Genomic DNA, 15,977 nt, shown 5'->3' with positions numbered 1-15,977 from the left:
CATAGAGCGTTCTCACTATTGGATATAGCTAAAGGCCAGGTCAAGATCAACCTGAGTTATCTTCAACAGGCCTCCTGGAAGTACATTACCAAATTGAGGAGAAGAAGGTTCATCGATGTTGTTCACTATGTCTATAGCTCGGCTTGAAATGGGGATGGAATCCCAAGATTGGCCCTACGAAGGGGTGATAAGGTCGATTCTTACCTACGCATCTCTAGTATAGTTGAGCGTGATGGAATGAAAGTGCAATTTTGATGGGTTTAATGGACAATTTGTCGTCAAGATCCGAGATCGGTTTATATGGGAGCTATATCAGGGCTTATACTGATTCGGACTACACTTGCCACAGTTGTGAGAAGTTAAAACAAAAATTACAGCCAAATCGGATATGAATTGGCCCTCTAGAGGCTCAAGAAGTCAAGATCCGAGATCAGTTTATATCATAATATGACCCATTTACAATCCCAAGCGACCTGCACTAATAAGAAGTATTTGTGCAAAATGTCAATCACCTAGCCTTACTCCTTCGAAAGTTTGCGTGTTTTCGATAGACAGACAGATGGACGGACGGACATGGCTAAATAGACTTAGAATGTCAAGACGATCAAGAATAAAATAAATATACTGTGTTGTGGCTCAGATCATTATTTCGACAATTTACAAACGAAATAACTATGGAAGTATACCCATATCCAATGGTGGAGGGAATAACAGTTTCTAATTGATATGCTAGTTAATTGCTGAACTCATAATGAGAAAATTGTTCTTTAGTGCTAAATGAACCTAATTTAGATATTTTTTACTTGTGCTGATGTTCAAAATTTGTTTCATGAAAAAAATTAATTTTTAATTTATTTTGTTTTCTTTTGAGTATGTTGCAACTTTGTTACACTCTAAATTAGGATGGGATGTACTTACTTTGTTATTTCTTTTGTTGTGCCTCGAAATATGATCGTCCTGAAATCCCAAGAAGATGTACCGGTGTTCATCCGTCTGTCAGACAGATCAAAGCATTGATACCATTGTGAAAAAAATCTGTTCTTTGGATTTACTCGGAGACATGGAACATGTGGTATAATCGAGGCGACGATATGAAACGCGGAGGGATTAGAAGAAGTGTCCGAGCGGATACCTGAGATTAAACTTGAGGTCGAGTTCGAGACACTGTTGCCAATGTTGCATTTACGGAACTCTGGTATTGCCATTTGGGAGATCGTGCTATATATCTATCTAAGCTAGATGGCAGAGTGGTTTTCAATGTAGACACCATTGAGAACCCAAGCACTGAGATCTGTTTTCGACTACCTGACCATAATACGATCCTGCAGGCAGAAATCCGGACGATCACGGAATGCGTAAGGTGGTGTGGTGTTCACGGGAGGACTTCGAGTATAAGAACATCTATACGAATAGTAAACTGTCCATCTTACTAGGACGGTAAGATTTCAAACTGCATGGAGTGAAAGAAGGAGGTTAACGCCTTCCGACGAGTAGACGATTTGGCAGTGAAGGCCAGAGGACTGCCGTCGTTAAAATTGGTGAACCCGAAACCATTCGGGTCGACCCAGCTCGAGATAAGGGCGTGTTCGACTAATGCGCATGCAACCATTTGGAACATCGCAACGGTCGATAGAACGGCGAAAAACCTATGGGGAGATCCGGATTGTGAGGAAACTAGGCTATTATTGAAAGGAAGGATGAAGCAGCTCCGTATAGTTTTTGGTATTATATCGGGACACATAGGAGTACGAGCTCAAATATGCAAAATCGGTGCGGTAAGTGTAGCATATGTAGGGCATGTGGGGAAGATGATGAGAAGTTGGAGCACGGCTTTCGCGGCTAACAGACACCGGCAAGTAGGTGCAAATGCAAATTTGCCCATCAACATTCCATTAAGGAACTGGGGCAAACTTTATACAAATCAATGAGTGCTGTCCGATTCAATTTTAAGCTTAATGATAAGGGACCTCCTTTTTAAAGCCGAGTCCGAACGTCGTGCCACAGAGCGACACCTCTTTGGGGAGAAGTTTTTATATGGCAAAATAACTCACAAATGCTGCCAGCATTAGGAGGGGAGATAACCACCGCTGAACATTTTTCTGATGGTCATGCCAGAATTCGAACCTGGGCGTTCAGCGGTAAGTAGGTGGGGGCACAATACTAGACATGAGCCCACTGAGGGGTGTGGTACGCAAAATAATTAAGGATTTTGTAAGTAGAACGGAATTCCTAACTTAGATTTTCTTTTTCGAGGTTTCTTTCTAGTATTTAAAGCGTACAACCTCCTTTCAAACTAACCTAACTTAACAAAATAAAATCTGCAGAACATCATTAATTTTTGATAAAACAGCAAATCTTTTCTGCAGTTTTCAGATTGTAAAAAGTTGAAAGTTGTTTAAAAATGTATAAAACATCAACATTTTTACAATGCATCTTATTTATATTTAAATTAGGGTAAATTAAAGAATAAAATTTTCATATTTGATAATTTTGTAACAATTTTAATAGCATGCAAAAAACTACAAAAATCGTATTTACGCTTTTAAATATATCATTTGCGTCTCAAAGATAGCATATTCTAAAGATTTTTTACCATTGGAAAACAGTTATTAAAGCCAACTGCTTACTGATTTCACATATTCGCCAAGACATTAAGTTTCTCATGAAGCATAACTGCTTATATTGATCTACCTTCCTTCCACTTTCCTTGGTGGAAAGTACAAACATAGGAAAACGTCACATCAAATAAGTAATATTTCATGAATATTTTCGCTTGTGGAAATGTTATCAGCATTGTCAATTCTAATCGCAAATAATAAAATAATAGTTTGCTGTGACGTCAAATCATTGACACAAATTAATGGAGACCCCAAAAAGACTGATTAATATAAAAAAAAAATACTAACATCATCATGAGGACACTTAGAAAGTATGTGGAGTGTTTTTGGGTGAAGCTCAATTTAAGACGAACTCGAAAAATTGGTTCATATTATTGCACCACTAAACTATATTCTTTTTGTTATTTGGAATGCCCTCAAAACAATTATTCAAAGTATAGATGAAATGTTGACATATATATGATAATTGCTTTGAATTTATTCCTAAGTGTTACAAATTTTAATGCTGCAGATCTCATAAATGCCATTGTACTAAAGCTCCATATTGATAATCATTTGTATGTTCTAGTTTTTGCAAATGTCAACAATGTATATTGTTCAGTAAAATGCCAAAGCATCGCCGACCAAACAAGGAAATAAAATTAACTGAAACATTTGCATTGTTTTTTATCATGTGTGATAAGAAAGTTTGTTGTACTGCGCAATAAAGCAGAGTATACTTTCTAATGATTCATTGAGATGAATGCCAAGAGATGACGGATGAGAAAAATAATAAGTAGAAATTTAATTTAAGTATTACAAATCGAATGAGAGTTGTAGCTTCTTGGGGCTTAAGATGTAAAATCGGAAAAATATGTTAAAAAATTGACTCAACGCAAAAAAGAAGAGGCGGATTTGGATATATAGAAGCCATATTATCCATATTTGACCCTGTTCCTCAAGGGAATGTTCATGGGAAAATTTGCATGTGCATCTTATCTATACTATCTGACAACTACAGCATACAGTTCATATGCGTTTTTATAACATTCAGCGATGATCATATTACTAAAATCTTCTTCTTATATATACAAATCGAAAATGGCTGAACCCATTTTCCCTCCACCTTACCCTATTTTTCAGAAACGCTAGATCTCGGAGATGGTGGAGCGATTTAAGCGAAATTTTCTGTGCTGTCTTATGGTAACCTAAAAACAAAAATTTGGAATCCAAATTTTGGATGGGGTACCTGGGGGGTACCACACTCCACCCCAAATTCTACCAAATTTATATATGCACCAATCACGACAATATGCGACACAAATGAAAGATATTTAAGATTACAAAACTCATCTGCTGTACAATTGCCGACAGAGTGTTGAGGGGAACACCCCATCCCCCAAAACACTTCAAAATCGGACATATATACCGACCATTGCAATATGGGACTCAAATGAAAGGTATTTGCGAGTAGAATACGAATCTGATATCCCAATGTGGGACCAAGTGTCTGGGGTTTCATCCCTTCCCCAAAACACCCCCAAATAGGACTTATTTGCTGAACATGGCGATATGGGGCTCTATTAAAAGGTACTTGAGAGTAAAATACGAATCTGATATCCAAATGTGCGACCAAGTGTTTGGGGGTCGTCCTCTGTAAATATGGGGCTCATATGAAAACGCTCCATATTGTGGATCTTATATCCCATTTATGAAAATTTGTATCAAATTTGGTCATCCCTATGTTGTTCGCTCTTCTTTCGTGACAAGAAGGCACGTTTCAACCTAAATTGTATGAATTTAATATTAAGGCAGAACATTTTAAAGGTTTGCTGTTTTCTTATTTACATACATACATATATGAGTGTAAACTAAACACATTACTGAAATCCAACGTAGAACCTGCAATAAATACTATTTTTTTTGGAAAACTTTGTAAACATGCCAAAACCTTGGGTTATTTTGTGTAAACAAGCAAAAGGGCAAGGCGACATGTTGAACTTCTTCCAAAAGGTTGAGTTTTTTATATTAAGTATGTTGGTAGGCATTTGTATAATACTCGTATGTAGATTTGTAAATTGAAAACTTGAATGCATTTTAGATTACGTTGACTATTCTGAGTTCTGCTTTCGAAACCGGTTGTCTTGCATGTGTTTTGGTGTTGAAAGTTTCTTATTTTATCGCACCTCTAAATAATGTTAAATTTTAAAAAGCCGGTTATACTTAATCGTATTTTGAATATCAATCTAGAATTAAACCAGAAATTTCGAGAAACTACAAATGATGTACGCTAAGCTTATTATTTTGGTGAAGCGCAAAAATTTTATTCAGATTTGAAAATTAAAAATAGGAGTAATTAGTGGTAATTAATTAATGCATTTAATTAATATATGCATCATAGTGCAAGTAAAGGGTGTTGTCATGTCCTACGATTACGCTATTTAATCGTAAGGCATGACAACATGACTGTAATAGATAGGTATATTAAAAAAAATGAAAAAACAATTAAAAACAAAACCTTAGTTTGGAAAACCAAATAGCAGTTTTGTCTGTTATTTTATCTAAGGAAGTATTTTAAGTACCTCGTAATTGCTGCCATCATTAGGAGGGGGTGAACCATCGCCGACAATTTTTTCTTGCCAGGATTCGAACCCACACATTTAACGCCACAGGCGGACATGCAAACTTCTGCTATACATGCTTGATCAAATAAAAAATAACCTTAAATGTCTGAATTCCCTTCGCTGCTAATTGAAAAGAAACTAGACGTCGAACGACTAGGTTCGAATCCATGTGAGAGCTCCAGAAAAACGGTAGTTATCACCTATTTAATTCTGGTAGTGTTCATGAGCCTTGTTCAACTTCTCGACATACTAAGCGGTGTCGCATTGCAGTGTGCTGTTAGGGCTTGGCTCTAAAATGGAGCCGAAATTTGAATTAGACTGCGCTCATAGATTAAAACAATAACCCTTCGGTTCTTACTTTAAGAATAGAAGCGAAAATATGTTTTATCTGTTACTTTCAATCGATTAAAAATTTAGGAAAATTGTAACGAAAAAGATGGAATGTGATTACTTACAGCTAAACTCTCTAAAAAACAAAGAAACCTCTTTTAAAACCAATGCTTGGAAACCTTTGAAGTGTTCAATTCCAATTAGTTGGATCTATCTCTTGTGAAAGTTAGGAAGTGATCTTACAGTTTTTTCGGCATGCTCTACACTTACTGTCGCTTGTCATAATCATACCTTTGGCCCATCATCTTTCTATTATTTCCCCAGTATAAGATTCGTTTTGTTACAGCCCGGATAGTCCCGTAGGATCATCGGCGGTATCCTGATGGTTTCTTGCCTATATTTTGAAATGCTTCGCATTCTCAAAGATTATTGTCCAAAACTCTTTGGCTTTCATTGCTAGACTGTGTGCTTTTTCTGTGATTACTCAACTTGCAGAGCCGGCAGACTATCTGGGAATTCGATCAATCTGCCGTGCAGTCACCCAGTCCAGCCACTACGCGAGATAATGCTTAGTCTGGAGGCATCTGCCTAATAGCAGCAGTTTCCAGATAGAAATTGTGCCAGGCTTTATCCATCAGACCACTGTATCTCTTCTATTCGACATCACACTAGAGCTGGCAAAATTTTGATGGCACTATCGAATATCGGTTGATATTTTTCCGATGGTAACTATCGCATATTAATTAATTTTTTTTCAAAAAAAAAAAAATACAAAAATAAGCAATACGACACTGAGTGTATTCTTTAAGATACTTTGCACCGATAGAGGGCGCAATTTTCATCCGATTAGGTTAACATATTGTACAACAATTTCTCTCATGACTTCCAAATGACTTTATTTACCTTGGTTTTATGTGGTCTTTGCATTGATATTGCTTCTATATAAATCGATTTCCTGATTTTTATTTCTCGTTTTCGTTTGAAATAGAAAAAAATAGATTAGAAACTTTTATATTTGTTATCCGTTATTATTGTAACTCTCACTCTTGGGGTTTACAGAGATGGAATCGGGCCGAACGCTGGGGGATGAGGAAGAAAAAAATGGTGCTTTGTACCGATGTACGCTGTATCAGTTGACTGTATGTTTGGCAAAAATTAATTGCTGCAAATAATTAATGCATTGAAGTAAGTGGTTCAATTTCTACTCCATGATGTAACGAAATTCTTAACTCTTGATTGTACTGTAGTAAAGTATAGTTATTCAAGAAATTGTCGTAAAATATAAATATTAAATCATTGTAGGTAAGTCTAAACTCGTGAGTTTAAAAACTCACTAATAACCGATTTATAGATGGCGTGGTACTCATAGCTGCCATGCGCTTATACTTAAAAATCTTCTTTGAACTTATATCACAAATTGTCTAACTTCACATTTGTTGAGTGCTAGAACCTTTCCCGAATTCAGTACCGCTTAGTATATAACTTCAGCGCCCTGGTAACGGAGTTGATGTCATTCTCGGATCACCAGTGCAGGGGTTTGATTTACACCAGAGGCTTTGGGCTGTCGCTACTGTGGTATAACATTGTACTAAAATTATCTAAGAGAGTCTGTTTAAAGCCGTATAACCTTTCCTGAATGTAGAACCGCTTAGTACGTAACTTCAGCGCTCTGGTAATGGAGTTGATACCATGCTCGGATTGCCAGTGCGGGGGTTTCAACCAGAGGCTTTGGCCTGTAGCTACTGTGGAATCACAATTGACTCAACTATTAAAGTCGTAAAAGGTTTAGGTTTAGTTAGATATCCCGCAAAGTTTGACCGAATTTGATTATTTAGGGGAGATAAAATTTTGTCACAAACCCAGCGGTTTTGCCAATTTTTCGTTGACGTGAATTATTAGTTGTAGATAGCATAAAGTGCTAATTCCTTACCACATTGAAATAACTTAAAGTGTCTGTATCTCCTTTGTGATCCTATATAAAGAACTAAGTATGCCTGTAGCTCCTTCGTCAAGTGGTATAAAGTTAGCCAAATCACGGTCATACATTTTCATTAAAAAATTTACAATTTAAGTTATTGACACTTATTTTATAATTAAAGAGACTTTTTTTTATCAGTATAGTCGGTCCATTCCTCTATATTTCTCAACCATAAGATTTCTCTTCTTCGTCTGGATAGTCTTTCTTCAACTGTACCTTTGATAGTTGCTTGGGAAATCCTATATTTATGGTTCCTCATAATGTGTCGTAGGTATATTTTCTTTTTTATATTTCTCATTATCTGCCGGTCAGATTTAATTCTTCGTAGTATGTCGTCGTTAGGAACTCGAGCAGTCCATGGGATCTACTACATTCATAAGTACATCCATTTTACAAAAGTCTCCAATTTTTTCGTCAGCTGTTTTTTTTTATATGTTTCAAAAGCATATAGTAATACGAACCTAACATAGCATATAATACAACGAATTTTTTTAGAAAGTCCTATGTCATGACTTATTAATATCTTAGTATATTTGAAGAAAAATAAGCCACTTTACCAATTTTGATTAATAGTTATTGTAATTGGAAAATTTTAGGTCAATAAACAAACCTTAATATTATGCACATACTTCTTTGAATTGGCTTAGAAAAAAAAAATTATTTCCACTCATTATTATTTTTTTCGTTTAACTCATACTCAACTTAAGAATTAGTATTTATTATTTTTTGAAACCGTTTTATGTTATGTAAACATTTGGGTACAGTTTTTCAAAATACGTCTTCAAACAGTGTCACATTTTGCTTTCCATTTCCACATCGAAATATTCATTAGTGATATTCAAATGTTGCTGTTGAAATGTTTGCTTTTTTGCCAGGGAACACCTGTCGAATTTGTATGTTAGACAGGATTACCAAACGCATTGCGTGTTCAGACAGTATGTGACCTTGTCTAAATGGGACAATCAATAAAACTTTGACCTCGTCCTCGAAACGAACATTTTCGGAGTAGGAGACATTAATTGGTTTCCAATCAGCGTCAAAAGGAGGTAGTAGATAGATGATTGTTGTTGTTCTTCAATTTGAAAAATGGTTTGTCAAACGGACATTGGCTTAGGAAATGACTCATTACTAAAAGGGGAATTATTACAAATAAGGCAATTATATTATTATACATTTTTATGTCATAAGCTGCGAGGTAAGAATTGCCTTCTATTGTGTTAAAGTGCTTATTGTTGTAGTAAAACAACTGAATAACAAATTGCCATAAAATACAAAACTGCAATTTCTGCGAAACCAAAATTGTGACTTATGTAAGGGATTTTTCTGTTGCGAAAAGTTTAAATGGTGGGGAATCATTTAGCAATTATCACCTTTAGGAAATAAATGGATGAACACACGTTAATATTAAAACTATTGAGCAGTAACATCTTGCAGTCGGCAGAGCATCTAAAAGACCTTATTATAGGGAAACAAGTCGCGCCAGTCACATTATCAGTTCATTTTATTTAACACGAGGTATCGTTATAAGTTGACAATAGAAGTCATACTACGACTTCTAATTTCTAGGAAAAAAGGTTTGAAATGGTAGAATTTACGTTTTTCTTTAGTGGTACGCGTAAGGAAAGTGGACTAAATTATTTCAGAGGGTTAGATTAAATGCCACCGTGGTAGTCCAAATATATTAATATTAAACGATTTTACGCTAGTCTTGAATCTATTTATATTGAGCAAAATACAAATTTTGCCCATGAACAGTCCACTAAGGAACAGGGTCAAACTTCTCACATCAATGAGTGCAGTCCAATTCAAGTTTAAGCTCAATGATAAGAGGCCTCCTTTTTATGGCCGTGTCCGAACGGTGTGCCACAGTGGGACACCTCTTTGAAGAAAAGTTTTACATGGCATAGTATCTCACAAATGTTGTCAGCATTAAGAGGGGAAAACCACCGCAGAAAATTTTTTCTGATGGTCTCGCCAGTATTTGAACCCAGGCGTTCAGTGTCATAGACGGACATGATAACCTCTGCTCTACGCCTTGTATTGCGCACACAAGCTTAATTAAGATACTGAGAAAGTAGCCCTGTAAATTGATACAATTTTGCAATTGAATTTTTTTAATCAATAAAGCCAAAGTCAAGCAAAATCATTTGCGGCTTTTCTGCCATCATAATATGCATATATTCTACGTAGAATACTTTCAAGTTCATGAGAGTTAATGTGGTTTTTTCTGAAAAAAATTTAATATACATATAATCGTTTGCAGTACACATTTAAACCTTTTAGGTGCTTGGCGAGCAACCTTAAGCATTTAAATGCAAAAAAACTTTATACCTACTATAACCGAAAAAGAAAATGCAAAGGCAAATAGAATTGGCGTGTGATAAAAATTTGTGGTAGGTTCAAGAAATATTTACAACTTTTGTCGTATGTATAAATACGCCAAGTGATAAAAGGAATACAAAAGAGGAACAACAAAATATTACCGCATATCATGCCATTTCACTTGGATGCCAGTTAAATAATGGGTCGCTGAAAATTATTTAATAATAGCAGTTACATAGCTATTGACAACGAATGAGATGATAATGCCATTATAGTAAGAATCACCGACATCACTGCTCGTATATATATATATTGAATATTAATTGGGATTTTTTTAATGAAAATAGTACGATATGAAAATGTAAACAAATTAACATCAAGTGTTGCAAATATTAGGCAAACCAAACGCAAATTTGCCCAAATATTATGAGTCTTAAGGAATTGAAAGCATTTTAGGATTTATAATTGACCTGACTAATTAGGCCTTTTTTAGATTATGCCACATACATGAATTTATCAATCAACAATCCTAAACATACCTTATAATATCTCCATCGCTTACAACTTGTAAAGTGATAGATCTACTTGTTTCCACCTTGCAACTACGAATTACGCATTACTTAAATTATTGTACTTACCCGATAAAGGCATTTAAGAATAATTAAATTCCACGTGAATTTCACTTTTTCTATTTTTATTTTCCCCAACCGCCCTTAACAATATCGCTGTTGTCCAAAGTCTATGCAAATTTACTTTCCATTGTACCATTGCTTAAATTATTTTCCTAATTTGCATGATCTATTTAAAGCCCTTACTATTTAGTATTCATTGAATGTATTTGATTGGTATGTTAATATACAATAAGTAGCCTTATTATATGAAATGGCTGAAAGTAATTGTATAGAAATTCACTTCAAATGTATTCTTAGAATTCTTATTGGTGTCTCAAAATGTACATAGTTGGTCAATTATTTGAATTGATTTGGTAGCACCATGTCAAAACATAAAGCGGAATACCAGAGTGGGCAACTTCGTCTTCTTTTTCGACGTGCTCTATATAATAATTAACCTGTTACTTAAGAAAATGTAAACAAGACTGAAAAGAGGTATAACATACATGATTGGGGTTGGCAAACAACCTACGCAAGATTTTGCGGAAATTCATTAGTAAGCGTCACCAGACAAAAATATTGATTCGGCTATTCTTTTTTTGCCTTTATTTTGGTGAAAGACCTAATAAGTCCCTGTTCCCACTGGGTGATTTTACTTACGCCGAATGTGAGTTAGACATGTATTTGGTGGAATAAGAAGAGTTAAAACATCAGGGCAATCATTTTTTAAGAACGATCGTTAAAGATCGTCTATCTCCAAAAATGTCTAAAATATGACACCACCACGAGTGCACAATTTTCAACATTTAATTTCATCAAAAGTAGAAGCTAGCTGATGGCTCATGTTGCCATTGCTATCTTAACATTATTCTTATATTTACAATAAGTTTAATTTTATTAAAAAATAAATAAAACTGGAAGAATAATACGCTTTTGTTCTTCAAAAAGATAACCCCAGAGATCTAGTTCTAAGGACACTTTTTACTGCCCACTTTCAATGTTTTCTGTTTAAGGCTGGTACTACTTTTTTGAAGCAAAAAAACTGTCGATTTCATTAAGTAATGAATGTCCTAATAAATGAACTCAGCAAGTTTTTCTGCCTCAAAACCTATTATTTAAAGAAAGGAATCGCGAAAAGCTATTGATTTTCTTCGTAAAAAGCGAACATAAATAGTACCAGATTTTAAGGTGAAAAATTCTATATTTACAAAATTACAGCTTGACAATTTTATAAGAAACACTGGACCATTGGGTGAGATTTTCGTTATTCTGGTAGTGGAGGAGGTAAGGCTAGGTTGGGTTGAAACTATGGACATAAACCTAAGTCAGTAATCGACTTATTTTGCATGGAAAAGAAAATCTATGGGATTGCGTGCTACTTACAAAATCATAAGTTTTTTCCATGTCACGTCTCTAAGTTGTTTCATGTCTGGCATTCTATCCCCACCCAAGTACAGGTGTCTGTTGGCCGCGAAATCCGTGTAATAACACAAGAAATGGTCCAACATTCGCTCGTTTGTAATTGATTGGCCAGTCGACCGAACCATGCATTACCGAGAAAATTCCTTTTTTGCACGAACCATTCGTATGTGGAATTGACTTCCGGCTAATGTCTTTCCCACCGACATTGACGGTCAGAAATTTAAAACGAATATTAAAACACACTACTCCCTCTCTCACCCCTCCAACCCTAAACATTCCCAATTGCCAACGCAATGCACTGCATATATAGGGGACATCCACTGCGTGTTGGTTACGTGAAAAAAAAACATAGATGCTATAACTTGCCGCAGCGATTTTGCATTAGTGTGCTCGTAGTCCTATGTATCCTTTTATGATACCGAAAGCTATACTGACCTTCTTCTTACTTCCTTTCAGTTTTCTCAAGATCTGGATCTACGCATAGAATTTTCATCGCCCTACCGATCGTTTCGCTGTTCCATAGTGTAACATGTGGGTTCATCGCATGCGCCCTTAACTAAGACTGCGTCGACCCAAAGGGTTCGGTTTAACTAACTTAATTGACGGCAGTCCTGCGACCCTCACTGACGGCAGTCCTCTGACCCTCACTGCCAAATGGTCTGCTCTTTCATACCCCTTACTTCGCTATGACCCGGCAACCAATCAATGCGGATCGTGCCATCCTCAAAAAGGCGTTAATCTCCTTCTTACACTCCAAGACTTCCTGGTTGTTATTGCTCTTATGACCATTTTACTGTTAGTAAAAATGCTCATATTCGTCGTACTAGCTTTAGTACCACACCACCTCACGCATTTCGTGATCGCTCGAATCTCCACCTGCATGACCGTATTATAGTCAGGCAGTCGAAAACAGATCTCAGTTCCTGAATTCTCAAAGTAGATTCCCAGCCCCACTCTGTCCACCAGATTTGATCCATCTGTGTAGGATGAACTTCCAGATGGCAGCAGTGCCTTGCACTCGACCTCAAGTTTCGTCCCAGGTATCGGATCGGAAACCTTTTCCATTCCTTCCAGGTTTCCTATCGTTGCCTCGATTAAACTTCGATGGTATGACCTGCTTCTATCCTCTATCCATTCCCCCATCGCCGAAGTGGCTGCCTCACACTTAATCTGTATGCCTATGGGTCGGTTATCTAGAATATTCTCAAGTGCACTAGTGAGCGTGTTCCTCATCGCTCCGCCTATGCCAAGACAACATGTTCTCTGAAGCTGTAGTGGTAGTGGAGTAGCTAAAAAACTTGTTGCTCTGTTTGATTTTAGGTTGGGTATGGGTTAGATTAAAGTGACAGTCTGTAAAAAGATTTACTTGGTCAACTGAGTTCATTACGATATCACATCACCAAAACTGACGAACACGAACACGGCTGCCTTTGCCGATGACGGATGCCAACGTGCCAATCCGGTGCGTATAACCGGCTGCCATGCGATACAAGTCACCTGTTTAACTGCCCAGCCAGACCGACTCGACTCACACACAGATCCCTCTGGACGCACCCCATCTTAGTCGCAGAGTTCCTGGATCTTGACACTTAACAGAATCAAGCAGACGAAAGATAGAACACAAGTAACTTCTACAACAACAACCAAAACTGACGATGTCCTCAAGTTCCTACCATTGAATTAATAAGACCAGCTAAGGAAGTGCAATTTCGTTCGAATGTTCTTATTGGATAATTCAAAAAGTCTTGATCACGGAGTTGAAATTTGTGATCATACATTGCCGTTCCGACCTTTTCTCTAAGTTAACGTTTGTATGTCGCTTGAGGCATAATGACAGATATGATTTCCTCTGGAATGCGAAACCAGGCGTTTAGCGTCATAGGCGGATATACTAACTTCTCCTCTGGGGTTAGATTCTTAGCTTCCATTATCTCCATAGCTATTATTCATTAAAAACATTGGAAGATTTAAACATTTAGTGATCTAGTTAGAGAACCCAATATTTAGTTCAAACTGAAAACAAGGAATATTTCCAAAAAGGACTTTTAATTAAAAAAAAAAACAAAGTGATTATTGCCTTTTTTCAAAGCACTGCAACGCAGCTAAGACATTTATTGTTGTGCTTATAAATTAAGTTTTGCCTATGCTTCTTATTTCTTACAAATTTTGCACATTTGTTTTCATTTTCAGACACATACCCTGCTTTTCCTCAAACTAACCTTAAATCTGCCAATTGCAACACAATGGATATGACTGGTGGAATACATGATCCCAAATGGAGCCTGGAACGCCGTGAGTCTTCCGGTCATCTGGTATGGCGCAAAGAATCACCCAAATCCCGCATAAGATTTCGGTTCGACGTAGAGGTCTTGGAATTCGAAAAACATCCACATGAGGATTGCGATTTCCATGAGAGTGGCCTATCACTGGGAAATATATCATCCACCGTGGTTATGTGCGCCACTTGTGTGGCAGCGGTGGCAGTTAGTGTATTTCTACCCTGGTATTTAATGGAGAAGGCAGGCAGTTTTTAGAACATGAAATACGCAACCAAAAATGGAAATATCAGAACTGGTAAACTAGCATATAGTAGATGTAATAGCACCATAGGTAGGATCAATGGATTTCCCATCAAGATATTAATCTTTTAAAGATATGCTTAGTTTAGTATTTTATACGTATTTTCATATATGGTGTCTAGGAAAAAAGGAACATGACAACTACTTTGAAGAGTTAAGGTTTATGTGACTTTTATTAGCTATAATTAAAGATTGAGATGTATCTGTGATGGAAGTAACCTAGTTATGTAAATATCTGTTTGTAAATATATATATGTCCAAATATGTATGTATTTCTATTTTACAAAACTTAGTATATAAAATACGTCTGAGTATGTATGAGACTTTAATGATTTAAGGTAAGTCTTGATCACATTGCAATGATCAATCGAACTTGTGAATAAATTTGGCAACATTGCAAGTAAAAGAAAAACTTTTGATAGATTTATACTATTAAGTCTGTAAATAAGAAAACAAAGATTAAAAAAAAAATAAGAATAATATCTCGATTTTTATAACAGTTTTTCTAATACAAAAGTCATTGCTTCTAGGCTACATGTTGATGAAAATTTATAATTTGCAGTTGTATTTTATTAAAAATCTAAATAAGTATTTGATTCTATTCGCTTAAAGCATTTTGGTATTCAAATTTTGTTTTTGTTTTATAAATTTCGTTATTATCTTACTATTTTTCCTGGATATTATTAAACCGTTTTGTAAATAACAAACAATGTTGCAAAACCTCAAATTGATAATTTGTGTATTTTGTTTCATTATTATTTGTATAAGATAGTAAAGTTTAGAATTAATTATTAGTTTAAGTTCGAACTGCCCAGAATTGTAAAATATGACAAGCTCACAAATCCCTATATAAATACAAATAAAAAACCCCATTATATATGACTTTTCTGTGCAAAGTTTAAATTGGCAGCGAAGGTAGCTATTTGCAACTATTGAATGGAAATTATCAAGAGGAAATGAGTAATTAAAAAATTTCCATGCTGTATTTTATCAAATTGCTAACTGTGTTAACAGCTCTTCTAGACAGCAAGTTTTACACTTTGTAATGCGTTTCGCAGACAAGGCTGAGTTGTACTTTATTGAAGTTTATTTAACAAAATATATACCATGCGTAACTAGTGAAGTAGCTTCAAGTTCGTACTTTGGTTATCCAGCACCAATGATATAAAGGTTTATTCTTTAAGAGATACAGCAAAGTTTTTCGAAAAAAAACACATAAAATTAAAAAAAAAACAAGTAAAAAGGCATTAAGTTCGACCCGGCCGAACCATCTCGGGTATATATGTAAATCCCATTTCGTCACAATCCGGTGAAAATTGGCTAACTTAAGCAACCAAAATCGGCACGGACATTGAAGGGTCTAATATATATGTCACTATTCAATTTTGTAGAACAAAATATTGGTCTTTTTGGCAGATATATTATAATTGGATATATCTGCCAAAAAACCGATCTGAACCATTTTAAGATTGGATATCGTGAGGCTCAGAAAAGCTCACTGTTTCAAATTTCAG

At 35.7% G+C, this 15,977-nt stretch overlaps 2 protein-coding genes across 2 annotated transcripts in view; both read left to right on the top strand.

Annotated features, from left to right (window-relative positions):
• Positions 1–15,345, top strand: part of LOC106082386 (uncharacterized) — a 28,528-nt gene extending 13,183 nt beyond the window's left edge. The window contains exon 2 of the mRNA XM_013244859.2: positions 14,075–15,345. Coding sequence (XP_013100313.1) covers positions 14,128–14,418 — 291 coding nt within the window. The 5' untranslated portion in view covers positions 14,075–14,127 and the 3' untranslated portion in view covers positions 14,419–15,345. The remainder of the gene's footprint in view (positions 1–14,074) is intronic.
• LOC106082210 (adenosylhomocysteinase-like 2) overlaps positions 1–15,977 on the top strand; it is a 135,908-nt gene that overhangs the window by 44,232 nt on the left and 75,699 nt on the right. The gene's annotated exons all lie outside the window — the stretch shown is intronic.

Source organism: Stomoxys calcitrans, chromosome 2, assembly GCF_963082655.1.
Source record: "Stomoxys calcitrans chromosome 2, idStoCalc2.1, whole genome shotgun sequence".
NCBI classification, from domain to species: Eukaryota; Metazoa; Arthropoda; class Insecta; order Diptera; family Muscidae; genus Stomoxys; species Stomoxys calcitrans.
This window is presented reverse-complemented; position numbering and strand designations above follow the sequence as displayed.